This window comes from Tinamus guttatus, unplaced genomic scaffold (assembly GCF_059628265.1).
Source record: "Tinamus guttatus ecotype Peru unplaced genomic scaffold, ASM5962826v1 Tinamus_guttatus_pri_ptg000155l, whole genome shotgun sequence".
Taxonomy (NCBI): domain Eukaryota; kingdom Metazoa; phylum Chordata; class Aves; order Tinamiformes; family Tinamidae; genus Tinamus; species Tinamus guttatus.
The window spans coordinates 8,873,672-8,888,913 of NW_028288689.1; the positions used below are offsets into that span (position 1 = coordinate 8,873,672).

Here is a 15,242-nt window from a genome sequence, read left to right on the forward strand (position 1 = left end):
CCTGTGGGTAAGAAAAAGATCTTCTCCACGAACCTACCAAGGACAGAGCAGCCTTGGATCTTTAATGCCTATCTGTTGTACAGTGCACGGGAGGAACCTGCCATGCGATGGGCCAGTGTTTAGACTGTGGTTGATGGCTCTAAGCTCCCTCTGTTTCCTTCTCTCTCACATCATCATCCTTCACTTTGCAGCATTTAGCCTGCAGTCAGGCTCTGAAAGATGGGTAGCTGCACAATGATGGAAACCAGTGTCTTTGGGAGCTGAACGTGATCAAAAAACCTTAAATCATAGAATCATGGAATCCTTAAGGTTGGAAGGGACCTCTAGAGATCATCTAGTCCAACCCCCCTGCACATGCAGGATCACCCAGAGCACGTGGCACAGGACTGTGTCCAAGCGGATTTTGAAGGTCTCCAGAGAAGGAGACTCCACAACCTCTCTGGGCAGCCTGTTCCAGTGCTCTGTCACTCTCACTGTTACGAATTTTTTCCTTAAGTTCCTGTGGAACTTTTGGTGCTTTCAGTTTGTGGTCATTACCTCTAGTTCTGTCAGTGGCCACCACTGAAAAGAGGCCAGCACCATCCTCCTCACTGCCTCCCTTGAGGCACTTATAGACACTGATCAGGTCCCCTCTCAGCCTTCTCTTCTCCAGGCTGAACAGGCCCAGCTCCCTCAGTGTCTCCTCATAGGGCAGATGTTCCAGGCCCCTGATCATCCTTGTGGCCCTGCGCTGGACTCTCTCCAGAAGCTCCACATCCCTCTTGTACTGTGGGGCCCAGAACTGGACACAATACTCCACATGTGGCTTCACCAGGGCTGAGTAGAGGGGCAGGATCACCTCCCTCGACCTGCTGGAGACGCTCTTCTTAATGCACCCCAGGATCCCATTGGCCTTCTTGGCTACGAGGGCACACTGCTGCCTCATGGTCAACTTGTCCTCCACCATGACACTCAGGTCCCTCTCTGCAGAGCTGCTCTCCAGAAGGTTGGTCCCCAGACTGTACTGGTGTCTGGGGTTATTCCTCCCCAGGTGCAGGACCTTGCACTTGGCCTTGTTGAATTTCATGAGGTTTTTTCACCACCCAGTTGTCCAGTCTGTCCAGGTCCCTCTGGATGGCAGCGCAGCCCTCTGGGGTATCGGCTACTCCTCCCAGTTTGGTATCATCAGCAAACTTGCTGAGGGAGCACTCTGTGCCCTTAACCAGGTCATGGATGAATAAATTGAACAGGACTGGACCGAGGACTGACCCCTGGGGGACACCGCTAACAACAGGCCTTCAACTAGACTCGGCACCGCTGATCACCACCCTCTGAGCTCTGCCATCCAGCCAGTTCCTAATCCACCTCCTTGTCTACTCATCTATCCCACACTTCAGAGCTTGCCCAGGAGGATGTTGTGAGGGATAGATGTAGATATGTATTCAGCTTTGAATTATTTGCTCCATCTGTATGGGCCTGGACCTTCAGGGCATCATGTGGAAGGGACTGGAAAGGTAACTGCTCTCCCAGGTAGGATTTTCTCTTCCTAGCTACTGGCTGCCATTTAGGCCAGTAGTCTCCACAAGTAACATGCAGAATAGCACCACTGGCACCATGTAGACAGGGCTTTATCCCTTTATTTTCTTATCCAAAGTCACTTATGACATCTATTTACACAATATTGGGCAGTGTGGTTCATTAAGGGCCTTTCAATTAACTGAACATACTTCCCCACACCTGCCAGCCTGCTCCAGAGCTCCACTGGAGGCTTCACCTGGTTGTTCATCACCCGCTTCCTCACGGAAGGAACTGCCATGCAGTGAGGTGCTGCATCTGGGGAATGACCTCCTGCACTGTCCCTTGTGTGGTCTCTTTGCTATGAGGATGAATTCTTTTCTTGCCTGCACTGCTGCCTTTGGGAAGGCCTCAATGGGGCCACCAGCACTCAGGGAAAACAACAGGCACGTCTTGCACTTCAGAGGGCATTTGGGAGTGGGTCTGACTGCTTTTAACCTCCCAAGAACTTTTGCAGATGTCAAGCAAAGCAGTGCTCTGCCTAGGAAAGTCCCAGCTTTGTCTGCTATATGGGCAGACAGGATTTGCCATCTGGATGAATGCAGGTAGCTCCCAAGGCAAATATGAACACAAAGTTCTGAGCCTTGGCTCTTCTTGAGCTCTCAGGGCTCTCCCAGAACTCTGTGGCTCATGTGTAATATGGGTTTGAGAGGAGAGAGCACAAAGCTATGGGACAAGCTGGTCTAATGACATGAGACCTTGGTCCTCTCATGTGATCTCAACCTATGGGTGTGAAAGCTGGTCCTACTGGTGCTTGATCTCTGCCAGGACAGCACAAGGGAAGGAAGCACAAGGAGAATAAAGTGCAAAACAAAACAATGCTGATCTCTATCACATCCTCTGAGCCTTGCTCTTGGATTAGGACCCCACAGGACAAGCAGCCATTTGCTTGAGGAACTCACATCCTGACTTACCTGATGGAGTTAATGATCTTGCTGTTGTCTTCCTCTGACCCTTCCACGTGGAATCCATTTGGGATATTTTTCAAGGACAAACGACTCAGCACATTCTCTGACCTGCTGCTGGTGATCGAGTGCCTCAGGGGGCTCCCAAAATCCCCCTCCATTGGCTTTGCTGCTGCCTGCTCTTGTTTATCTGCAGCTGTGTGCTGAACAGCTTCTCTCTGCTGGGCCACCAGTTTCTGCTCTAAGAGCTCTGGGCTTTCCTTGACCCTTTGCTGGATCAAGGGGGTGAGTGGAGCCTCAAAACTGACACAGCTGTCTGTCTCATCCGTGAGAGAGAGCACATCCAGAGAGTCCAAGCTGCTGTAGTATGTGCCCTTCATAAGATCAGACTCAACAATCTTCTCAAAGGTCGAGCTGAACCCATCCCTGATATCTTTAAACTGGAGCTGTTCCTTGTCATCATCAGTGCAGCTCAGCTTGGTATCTCCAGCAGCAAACCTGCACCAAAAGGGGAGATGTAGAAAATACTGTCAGAGTATTGACATGAATCGTTCTCTTCAGAGGTGGGAGTCAGGAGAAGCGACAGGCATGCATGCTTTTATTCCAGGCCATTGCAAACTTTAAGATGTTGCATAATCTTTTTGGTTCCCAATTTTATCACAAACTTCAATCTTGGCACAAATTCTAGAGCTGATGAAGGCAGAGCATTGCAGCGTGCAATCCCAGGGGCAGGGCTAACCCTTAATTTGATTATGTCCCAGTAAAAATCCAGATCTCTGAGCAGGAGTTGTTTGTGTCTGACTTCTGTGATTGGATCCAGTGCCAGAATGGATTTAACCTGCGGGTTATTTCTCTAAGTGCTCCAATTATGACTATACTTCAAAATCATGACAGTGCTTAAGAATCATAGTATCTAATCTAACTTTGGATGTTGTCAGTGAATGTCCTTGCTCCCTATACACTAAAGAAAAACAGAAGTTTTTATGGAGCATTTTTTTCTGACCAATCTTAAACCTTTTACCTTATGCAAGGCACCCTAAAAGTAGTTTTTTCTCTCAAATGACGGGAGCGCACAAGGGGGAAAATATGCCTAGGCAGGAGAGGCTCCATGCTACTTCACAGCCAACCTGAGGGATTCAGATACAGCATTAGAAGCTTGAAAGGAGGCTGTGAAAGTAACGAGTCTACAAGACTAACTTCCAGGTAAACACTGGATGAACCTCGGTGATCCTGACTTTGTTTGAACACAGGGGAATTCATTATGGTGCACAATACAAATTGCAGAATGCCCGTTTTTGAGTCAAAAGCAGCAACACGTTGTGCTAGGGCCCTGGAGAACAAGGAGGGTTCAGTCCCTCCTGGAATAGCCAGAAAGACCAGGTTACAATAACTTGCCTGAAGTACCCCAGGTCTCTCTGGAGAAATCTCTCTTTCCAGTACCAGCAGGAATTCTGCTTTGACAGAATCGGGCATTTACTGCTGCTATATGGGCAAAAGTGAGGCAAAAAGTAAGGGCTTCTTTTCCTCCTCACTATGGTTGTCACAGTTTGGAAACCTCTTCTCAGTGTCATAACTGTGTGTATCTTCTCAGTGTCATAACTGTGTGTAGCTCTTCTCCTAATGTAGAGAGCCTCATTTTACAACAAGAAAGCATCTCCTTGAGATGAAATCTGGGGGGTGGTTCAGGGATGAGCAGTTCCTCGTGCCAGTAGACGAGATGCTGTGCCTCTGTATGTCCAAACCCGGCTGCTGATAGCAACTTTTTCAGGAGGCAACAGTGACAGCCCACTCCCTGCCTTGCAGGGATGCACATCGCCTGGCTCGCAAAATTTGGAAATGGACCCTGGGAGGTTGTGGTTCCAGCACAGGGGCAGCAAACTGCTTGTGAAGGAAACAGGGCAGAGTCCCAACAGAGCCTCCCCGGAGCCTGGACACTGCTGGGCTTGATGCCCTTCACAAGATAGCTCACTTATTCTCTGAACTTGGTAGCTAGGGAACTTGGGCACATAGCAGTATTAGGTAATGCTAATAGCAATTGCAATAGTATTAGGTATTGCTAATAGCAAAAGTAAAGGAAATGTACAGCCATGTAATCCTATATTCTCCACCAGCAGGCAGCAGAGAACAGGGAAAGCAACATGACCACCCTCCGCCCCTACCTCCTTCCAACTCCAAGCTATCAGCAGCTTAAGGATGCTCTCTGATCTACAGACATCCAGCCCCTTTTTCCTCATTAGACATAGACTCTCTGGTCTCCTAAACACCACCATGATGCTTGGGCAGAGGCTCAGCAGAAGGCTGAAGAAAAGTCTGTTTGTACCATTACACAGCTTGGGATCCACACACTCCCTTCTCTCCAGCAGCAGTAACTGGCCTCTCCTACTGCACAGTTAAATAAGCAGCAAGGAGGGAGGGCCACTCCTTGAGCAGAGGGTGTGTTGAAAGGCAGCAGGGAAAGGACTGTGTCTCCTGTTTGGAGTCATTTTCCAGGTATGTCCCAGATTTAATTTCCATATGAGGAAGAACTTCTTTACTGTGAGGGTGACAGAGCCCAGAGAGGTTGTGGAGGCTCCTTCTCTGGAGATCTTCCAAACCTGCCTGGATGCCACCCTGTGCCACATGCTCTGGGTGTCCCTGCTGGAGTAGGGATGTTAGACTAGGTGATCTCTAGAGGTCCCTTCCAACCTCAACCATTCTGTGATTCTGTGATTCCTAACAGTCATTCCCCATCCACCCTCCCTAGGTTGTTGTCTCGCACAGAGATTTCTCACACCTCTCTGTCACCACTTCTCTCTTTTCCAGGCTGAAGTGTCCTAGCCTGAGAGGGACTCCCCAGCGCTGCTGCGCAGGTGGCAAGGGCCGCCTGGAGCCGCTCGGTGTTTGGAAGAGCCCTGCTCCCGCTTGCAGACGGGTGCTGCAGGGCCCCTCTGCTGGCCTGATGATGCACCAGCCACCCCGGCCCGCTTCACCCCAGCACGAGCCCCCCCGCCTTTCCGCCTTCTCCGTGGGGTGAGATCCGCCAGCTAACCCTGTCCCAGGCCAGGAAGGAGAGCTGGGAAGGCCTTAGGGGAACCACAGCCTCCCGAAGGACATGGCCTTTGAGCAATTAGTCACACGACACACTAAGGACCGAGGGTGTGAGGAAGATGGCTGCTTTCTGATCTCCCAGGCTTTTGAATTTTGCTGCTCATAATTATTTATCAACTCTCTGAGTCCAGGCTGTCATAAATAAATGACTATCAGCAAAGCGGGGATTACTTGCTGCTGCTTCACTTTAGAGCTCTTCGCAGTGCCAACTGTGGGTTCCTCCTCCAGCCATGGCCATGGGCTCCTGCCTTCAAAGTGTCTCCTGGGCAGCAGAGGGACACCATGGCCTCACCTCCGCCCACCACAACCGGCAACAGTGGTGGCCCTGTGACCTCCAGGCCCTTGGGCCACCAGCCGAGTGGTTGCTAACGTGCCTCAGCTCCCCTGGCAACAGGGCCCACATAGGCCAGCACTGCCTCGCTGAGGGGCGAGGTGGGTACATTGACGTCTGGCCAAGGACAGGGCACTTGGAGGGCCTTGTGAGGTGTGGCTGCGGCAGGTTGTGCCATCCTGGCCTGGTCTGGCTGCTCTTGGCTCCGAGAGTGGTCATCTGTACTAACCCCCTGACTGGGAGGCAAGACACATTCCACCTCTGTTTCCACAGCCCTACACAGACATGTCTAGGGAGCAGATATTTCTGTATGCCATGTTCACATGCACATGGGTATGCAACCAGGACTGCTCAACTCAGCTCTGCATGGCAGCCAGCATCCCCCTGTAACACCTCTCCTCTGTATTGATGCGGATTCCCTTCCAGTTCTGTCCTAGTTCAGCACAACAGCTCTGTTCTCAGTGTAGTTCCCACTAGCAGAACCTTGGAGTTCAGCTTTAGCTCAGATGAAGTCAGTTTTCCCTACTGTTACCTTGGTGAGATGCTTTGCTGGCAGCAGTGACAGGCAATTCCCACAGTGCCAAACCGTATCAGAAATTCGGTGACAAAGCTCCCACATACCATGTTGCTCATTGTCTGCTCTGCTGTTCTTTACCACAGCTTTGGCACTGACACCCCTTCTTACAACTGGGGGCTGCTACATGCACGGCACTTCTGATGTGATGGGGGGAAGCACAGCCCTCCCTAGAGAGGTCCTGAGCAGAGCAAAAGAGCCACAAGCCCAGGGTCAGAGCAGATCCATGAGATCAACTCCCATGAAGTGGGAGAGAGGGAACAGTATGGAAATGTGTGAGTTCCCAGGCACACAGGCGGAGGGAACAGAAAACAGGTTTCCAGTGCCACATCGGGTTGCAACCACTGCTACGAAGTGCGGTCTCCCAGGGAATGTCTGTCTGTGGGTGAAGTCAGATGAAATGTAGAGATGGGGTTATTTCAAGGGGGAAGGAGATATTCCTGCTTTTCAAACCCAGAACTCCTCAAAGACTCTAAAACCTGGTCAGCTCTTGTCTGGTAGCACTGTGCAATGAGGCTGCAGGATAAATTTCCAGCTACCTAGGATTTTTTTCTGCTCCTACCACACAGGCTTATAAAGACACAAGAGATCAAACCATTAACCCTGCATGATCACTAATGAAAAGCATGAAACTGATCAAAGAATAAGCAATCTCTGCAAGCTAAAAAAAAAAAAAAAAAAAGAGAGAGACAAAATCCCAAGACAAGATGGGCAGAAGACTGTTACAGCAGCTGCTGTGAACTATCAGGGCTTGATTCATGACCAGACAAGTGGATCTCGGCAAAGCATCACTTTGCATCCCAAAGGAAGGCCCATGCACTGCTTGGATGCAGGTACATCACTCCAGACTCCCTAACGTACCTTCATTCATAAAAGTCAGGCCCTGAGCGGTGAAAGCCACAAGCTGCTCCTTCAGTTGATGTGGTCAGCTTTGCTGACAACATCAAAACCACCTGCCTACAAACTTATTGTCAAAAGCAAGAAGAAAACTTTTACAGCCCTTCTTGCAACAGAACAAAACTGTTGCCTGTTACTCACTTCTCCTTGGTAAGGAACTGAGAAGAACATTTGTTTTTCTAAATACACTTCTTTTGTTTTCACAAACTGACATTCAACTAGCCTTGGAGGACTTGCTGTGGAAACCATCCCAGTGTGGAAGGTCACTCTACTGTTCCAAGGCATGGCTGGTGTCTTTTAAGAAGGCCTAAGAAACAACTCTGCTAGCTAGGAGAGGTGTCATCTGGTATGGTGCTACTACTGACACAAGGGTGTCTGGATCTTAAGATCCAAAGTGCAACCAAAGATAGCTGTGGTCTGACATGGTACATAGTGGACAATAAGACAAACTAGTGTAAGGAGGGAAGACTGCAAACACAGAAATGCCATAACCTCGCTTGTGGCAGTGAGGTGCAGGCACATGCCAGCAACCAGACTCCTCATCTGCCTCATCTATGGAACAAAAGTGCATTTTGAGACAGCACTTGAATAAAGTTACAGTTTCCTGTTTATAAAGTGCCAGTGCAAGGGAGAGCCAAGAGGAGGGATGAATCAGGGCTCTCAAGTTTCTCAATGTGTTAAACCTAAAGTGCCAAACTACGTGTCTGATGCACCTAAGCAGGTGAAGGTCCTGTGAAGCAGCTGTTCTGTACTAGCTACAGTGAATGGCTGTGGTCTCTCTTCCACTCCGTGGTGCCACACACCAGGGCTGCCGGCTGCGAGCTGCAGATCACAGCCACCGCCTGTCCCAGGTACAGGGGAACCTGAGCAGGAGAAAGGAGGAGAGCCTGCTGATGGGCAGAGCGAGGAAGGCGCCAGCCATGTGCGCCACATGAACAGAAACAGGACAGACAGCAACAGCTCCACAAACCAGGCCTTCCTGCCTAAAGGATCCTCACCGTCAGGACTGCTGCTTTTTAAATACACACCTATGGTCACCCTGCAGCGCCTGGCAACAAGACTGCGTGTCTCCTCTTCCACAAAGCAGGAGGGGCTTTACAAACACCACACTCCTGTGGCAGGAAGGATTTTACATCCTTAATTGCACCCAGTGATGGGAATTACAAGACCTGCCTTGGCAGCTTGTCCCATTGCCAAACTTCTAGCAATAGCCCCCAACACCACTGACCTTCCATGCCCGCTCTGTGTTCTCGCTGCACTCATGAAAAGCACCAGGTCTCTGTGGAAAGCTGTGCCCTGCAGCTGTCCCCACAGGAGCCTCCTCACCGCTCCTGGCAGAGCCAGCAAGCCCAGCACCCTGGGCTATTACTTAGTGGCTCCCACATGGACACACTCCAGAGGCAGAGAGCTCCCGCTCACTCAATCACCACACACAAACTCAGACGTTGCCATTAGCCTGGTTATGCTGCGGAGCTTGAATTTTCCAATTTGATTTTCCTGAGTTGATACCAACGCAGTGGCCACAAAGTGAGAAAGGCCGTGCCCAAAAGGACACCCCAGCTAGGGCTGCATCAGGGCAGGAGCAGCAGCGGAGACAGGTCAGTGAGGTTCCCATGGCGGCCGAGGCAGACGAGGCGGCCGTGTCCCTCCCCGCGCACTGCCGGGGGAGGACACAGCCGTTCTCCAGCTCCCACCAGCCAGAGGCACGGTCTGTACCTAACTCAAGCAAAGCTCGGCAAACACGTGGGACAGCGTAAATCCTCAACACATGAGAATCAACCTAATGCAGCCTGCCTACAGAGAAGCGCCAGGTACTTAAATACTGAATAGCAGGGAAGGCAATTGCTTTACTTAAATAAGGAGCCATGTATTTACGTGCACTGTAAATACAAGCCTCTGTATGCATACTGAAGCAATGTATCAAACTGCCTGTGCTGCTTTTCCCAGTCATCTCGGAAATGTTGTTTTATTGCTCATAGCAAGGCATGCCGAGCAAGGCGTTTGGTTATTATTGCAACTGAACCATACTGGATTTTTATGCACTGAGTTGCTTACATTTCAATTCCTACTGGTTAATTAGCCACGAGAAAGCAGAATCTAGTTTGCTGTGATAATGGAGCAGGCGGGCCTGCCTGAAAAAGGTGTAATAGAAATTAGGATTTGAAGGTGTAATAGAAATTAGGATTTGAATAGAAATGAAGGCTTTCAGCAAAGTTTTGTTGAAACTTTATTTAATGGAATTTGAAGTGATCAATGGCTCGACAGCTTTGTGGAAGAAATGTGAGGATAAAGGCTACTGCCAAAGAGGCAGGTACTAAGTGCATCTACAAGCCAAATGTGGGGACTTTTTTGCATGCTTTTCGGAGCCCATATTGCCCGGCCGAAGGTTTCAATCTGGCTGCAGAGCTGGGACCTCCCTGAGAGCAGCAAGGCCAATGCTGGGGACTCTCAGAAGGTGAAATAGTCAAAATAGCCACAGAGGGGAAAATCGGGCTTTGCCAAATGGCATATTCACAGTGGGGTGCCATGGGATAAATCAGAAAGGAAGTCAAAGGGATTCAGGGAATGCAAACTGCAGCGCAAGTATTAAAGCTTTGGGTTTATTTCTTTGCCTTAATGAAGATTTCCTACCTAGATGTGCTAACATACATCAGGATTGAAATCACTGGTCCAGATTTCTTTCTCCAGCTTTCCGTGGAGTCGATGGCTTGGAGGACATTTCACCCTTTGATTCCTTACTGATCTGGTATAGAGAGCAAGACTCAGCCCCTTCTTGTGAAGTACTTTAGATTCAGGGACCAAGTGAGCATACAAGCATATATGCAACATGTTAAAGATGATAAATGCTTTGTTCACCAGCAACAAACTGCTGACTGCTCCCTGGAAAAATATTAGGCCAGATACAGAGAAACCTGAGTTTCTCCTACATCCAGAATGGAAACAACCAGAACTGTAAGTGAAAATAAATAAAAAGAAGGAATTGGGTAAACTCAAGAGATGGTGCAGGATAACAGTGACTTTCCTGTGCCTTGCTCTGCTTGTCAGCTTGTTGAAGGCACATTCATGTGGGACAGCGAGTGCAGCAGGCAGTTAGATACAGCTGGGAGGGAAGATCAGATACATCCCACTGTGCCCAGTTCACAGAGGCAGATCCCAGTGTTTCTGGTCTGAGACATCCTTTCCACAGGGCTGTATTTGGCCAGTTCTTTCTGGCTCTGAACCTACTCATGGTTGGTAAAAACACTACAGAGCTTGAACACAGGGAGCTACCTTGATTCCCAGAGCATAAATGTTTTCCCAGAATTCAGCTGTGTCCTTGAAGTTTTCCCATTGCACTTTTGCCTTTAAATATGTTGTGTGACTTATCCCCTCTGCACTCAGCTTCCCAGAAGACTTACTATTCAAGTGAATATGTATAGAGCACAAAATCATGGCCTCTGCACACAGAGCCCAGTCAAGTTGCATCGTGTCCAAACCCTCCGCCTGCCACTTCTCCCAATTCACGCCCCAGTACCTTAAAATAATTGCACTTCCAGTGACTGTACCAGTGTTCACTGACCAGTCTCAGCTTCGTCTCCAACGCAGAGTCTTAGGCAGGGAGCCACATACCAAACAAACAGGATCCCCAGGCAACCTGAGCGACTCGCAGACATCCAAACCCAACTCAGCAGCTCGCAGGGCAGTGAGGACCTGCCTGGGGTGGCCACATCCAGCCCTCTGCATGTTGTCAGCCCCAGCAGCCCAATGTGGATCCCCCTCTTCCTCTCTGGTACCTTTAATTATACTTATTGAAACTGCTGCTGCTTCTTGGTGGGAGACTTCGGTAAATGAAATCACCGGCTTTCTACTGGGGACTACAGATGCAGAAACTGGGTACACCCTGCAGTCAGCCCACATGCTGTGCAACTTCCCATCACTTCTGCAATTCCTGATTATGCTCCAGGCACTGCTCCTAACACACTCAGCCTGAAGCCTGCACCAGAGGAGAACAAGGAGGTGGTTTTCACATACCTCTTAGCCACAATGTCCTTTTCATGCCTTTTTCTCTTAAGAAGGCAACACACCTCTCTGTCAGCCTCCGCTGCTCTCCTTGCTCGTCCCTCGCCCTTGCTGTGCAGACGGTTTACAGACCATGCTGTACAACTCACAGTGGCCAGCAAGCCCGGGCGGCCACCATACTGCTCCCTGGACCACTTCTGGGGGGCAAAGGAAAGTATCTCAACTCATCCCAGTGACTCGCCGTGTTCCTTCGACCCCCCAGCTTCAGATCTCCCCATTTGTACAGGCATAAAATGCGGAGATCACCCATGAGGATCACACCAGTTCCCAGAAAGGCTGTCTCTGGTCAGAGCTTCTTCCAGTCTTAAAGAGTCCCCTCATAGAGTCACCCTGCCAGCAAGGAGGACATGGGGACCAAGGAAGCATGCAATATACACTGCTTTGTCTCTGGGATTTGAGGGCAGGTTGATACTGGTGTTTCTGGCTGTCACTCTTACACTGCCAACTGTGGTTCTGGGAGCGCTCTGCTTGCCATGGACCTTCAAGCGCAAAGGACCTGTCCAATTCTACCACAAATCACAGGATCTCAGAATGGTTGAGGTTGGAAGGGACCTCTAGAGATCATCCAGTCCAACCCCTGCTCCAGCAGGGACACCCAGAGCATGAGGCACCCGGTCGCATCCAGGCGGGTTTGGAAGATCTCCAGAAAAGGAGCCTCCGCAACCTCTCTGGGCTCTGTCACCCTCTGTTCCAGTGCCCTGTCACCCCCGCAGTAAAGAAGTTCTTCCTCATATGGAAATTAAATCTGGGACATACCTGGAAAAAGGGCAGCACAAGCTCTTCAACAGCAAGCCTGATGCACTGATGAAGACCACCTTGTCCAGAACACCTGCAGATGAATCGTGCCATCTGCAAGAGATATCTCCCTGCCTGAGCTAGCAGTCTGCTGAACTGGGGGAGCAACGGATTCCTGATCTGCTGTGGGAGGAGGATGTTCTATGAGGCTAATAGAGGTACTGGGCATCCATGCACACACCGGAGGGGCCACGGTAGCGCTTCAGCAGGGTGACGTCCACGGCCTTCATGGAGAGCACGGCCTCCGGCTGCTGCAGCCCCTCCTCCCGGCGGGCACTGCCCCTTGCTCCACGGCTCCCATGGGCTCTGGACCCCGTTTAATTCCACTCAGGCAGCAAGGGCAGAGGAGCAGCTGATGTGCTGGAGCAGCAGCGGTTGCATCCCGTAACGGGGAACGTTACCTTGACCAACTCGCCCAAGCGGCGGCGGGACGTGAGCAGGACCGTGTGGGCTGAGGCACTGGAGCGCACGCAGCGAGCTCCGCGCGGGCACACGCGCACCCCGCGCTTCCCCCGCTGCCCCGTCTCGCCTCTGCACATCCTCTCCTGCACACCCAGGCTGAGCAGCACACAGCCCCCTGCCACCGTCGGGAAGCGTGAACCAAAGCAAAAACAACCACTGTGCTGCTCACGCACTGGAAACAGCTGCCACAAGGGAAGTGGGAAGCAAATCCTAACACCTTGCCCTTTTTTTTTTTTTTCTTTTACTAAAAAGGTGCTGTTTCAGCTGTAGTCTGGCTAGTCCAAAGACTGCAAGAAGTTATACTGCCAGCACTCCTGGGGCTGTACCGGGCTCCTGGACAAGCCTGACTTACCATGGGCTCCATGTGGTCATGCTTGCCCTGCTTTAATACTAAATCTATCTCAGCAAGCTCTGCCCTGGGTAACGCAGCAGCATCTCCAGCTTGCAATTGAGATAACCCCAAAGACAACAGCCCTGCGCTCAGCACTCCTGAGATCCCTAAATCCTTTTCCTTTGTTTTGGTGGGTCCGTGGGCAGATGCTGACTCTTAACGGCAACTTCTCTGCATTTGTAACAGAGCGAAGCAGAGCAAGAAGCCCAGAAAGAGTAAAAAAAATGAGAATCAGTCATGAGAGCAGCTGTAGCTTTTTAAGCTGATGACTTACATATGGAGATCCAGGAAGGTCTGAGAGGCAACACACAGAAACACTGAACTAACGTTACAGCGACTTGTCACTCACCCCAGTGGCTCCTCCGCGTCGTCAGCGCCCAGCAGTGCGCGCAGGCGCACCTTGCTGAGGGCCTTGCCGCAGGCCTCCTGCGTTGGGGAGCCGCTCTCCTCCGCGTCCACACGGCTCTGGCCGGGCTGGCGGTCACGCTGCGGTGGCTCCTGGTCCGCGGCGCGCTCGCCGTGCATGCCGTTCACCAGCGCCCGCCCGTCCTCCGCGCCGCGCTCCTCCTGCCCCCATGCCGTCTCGCCTGGCTTCCACGTGGCCGGGGCCGTTTCCAGCTGTTCGGCCCCTTGGCCCATGCCGTCGCTGGGCAGCCTCCCCCCGTCCTCTCTTCGGGAAGGCTCGGCACTGCCCGAGGGGCTGGCGCTCCCGCTGGCAGCCTCCGAGGGCTCGCAGAGCCGCTCGCTCCCATTGTCACAGGCTAACATAGCGAGCTCGGAGCCCGAGGAATGCAACTCATTATGGTCTGCAAAAGTTAATGGAAAGGGAATGTTCTCAGTCATATTCCGCTTGTTCTCACAGTGCTTAGGGGTTCCTTTCCCCTTGGTTAATTCAGGCTTGGTATTATCTGCAACAGGAAAGAAACAGAGAGACATGAGCATCTGCAAGGGTTGTCAGAAAGGCATTTGTTGATGGCAGTTCAAAAAGGCAACAGCTTCAAGTGGAAAAGGGCCACCATGCCTCCAGCCAGCACAACTTGCTACTGGCAAGTAATTGGCAGGAGTGGGCAGGAAAATATGCCCCTCGCTTCATCCTCAACATAAAAAGCAGGGAAAGAGGGGGCTGGCCTGGCAGCAAAAACAGAGCTCACTGCCCAGCGCACTCCAAGCTCGCACGCAGGGGGCCTGGGACCTGCAGGCTGCTCGTGTCCTGCCAGTGGTGACCAGGGCAGGCCAGGAGCGTGGCCCTGCTCTTTCTACCAGGCGGATACTGAGGCACTATCCCCAGGTGCCCCCTGTCCACTAAAAGCAGGGACCTGTTGCTGGAGTAGGGGAAAAAGGAGCAAGATTTTTTTTAACACCTTTAAGTGCCTATGATGTGCCAATCTGTATGAATCTTCCTACTGTAACAGCTTCCTCCCTGCCAGAGTAACACTTTTCCTCAACACAAAAATACTGCTGAAGGGTGTCATTAGTTGATGGTTAGGACTCTGGAAAATGTATCCTTTCTGAATATCCCATGAGAGGCTCTCTCAGTAGGACAACGGAAGGACACTGTATTGCACCAGACAAATGAGACATACAGCTTTTTGATGAAAAGAGACACCTTATTTTTGAACATTGCCATTGATGCAAAAGCTGACAGTCTTGGAAGCATCGTGCTCAGTCGTGGGGCGTGGACCACACGAGCTCTTCTCCACTGTAATCCCTACAACTAAAATCAAGCGACCACAGCACCATCAGAAATTACCTGTGGAAGCACTGGGGCATGGTAACAGATGATTCTGTTTTACAAGACAGTGGGTGTCTTTGAGCAGGGAGCATGGGAACCTGGATTTTGTTCCTATCATCTCATGTCTCAGGCAGACTCATTTAAATTTTATGTCTCAGACTCCCTCTCTTTAAATCAGGGACACTTCACCTCCAAGAGGCTGTGAAGGTGCCAAAAGGTTTGCACCAGGCACTGTGACTTGCTGAGCTCCAGCTCTCATCAGCAGTAAAATCATTCCCTGCCCTTTCAGCGCTGGTTCTTCACAACACGAGGGGCTGGGTTCTGGTTGCCTCCACTCTTCCAACTCCTGCCACTGCGGAGGCAGGAAGATATCAGCGGTCTGTCCCGCTGTCCCCAGTTTTTCTGCAGCTGGGCAAGGAGCAAGGGAGAGGTGGGATTTGAACCCACCTCCCTCT

The 15,242-nt window shown here is 51.0% G+C and overlaps 1 protein-coding gene across 1 annotated transcript in view; it reads right to left on the minus strand.

Annotated features, from left to right (window-relative positions):
* Window positions 1-15,242, minus strand: part of PSD2 (pleckstrin and Sec7 domain containing 2) — a 75,793-nt gene that overhangs the window by 38,478 nt on the left and 22,073 nt on the right. The window contains exons 3-4 of the mRNA XM_088522678.1: window positions 13,405-13,963; window positions 2,469-2,957 (exon numbers count right to left, since the gene is read on the minus strand). Coding sequence (XP_088378804.1) covers window positions 2,469-2,957; window positions 13,405-13,898 — 983 coding nt within the window. The 5' untranslated portion in view covers window positions 13,899-13,963. The remainder of the gene's footprint in view (window positions 1-2,468; window positions 2,958-13,404; window positions 13,964-15,242) is intronic.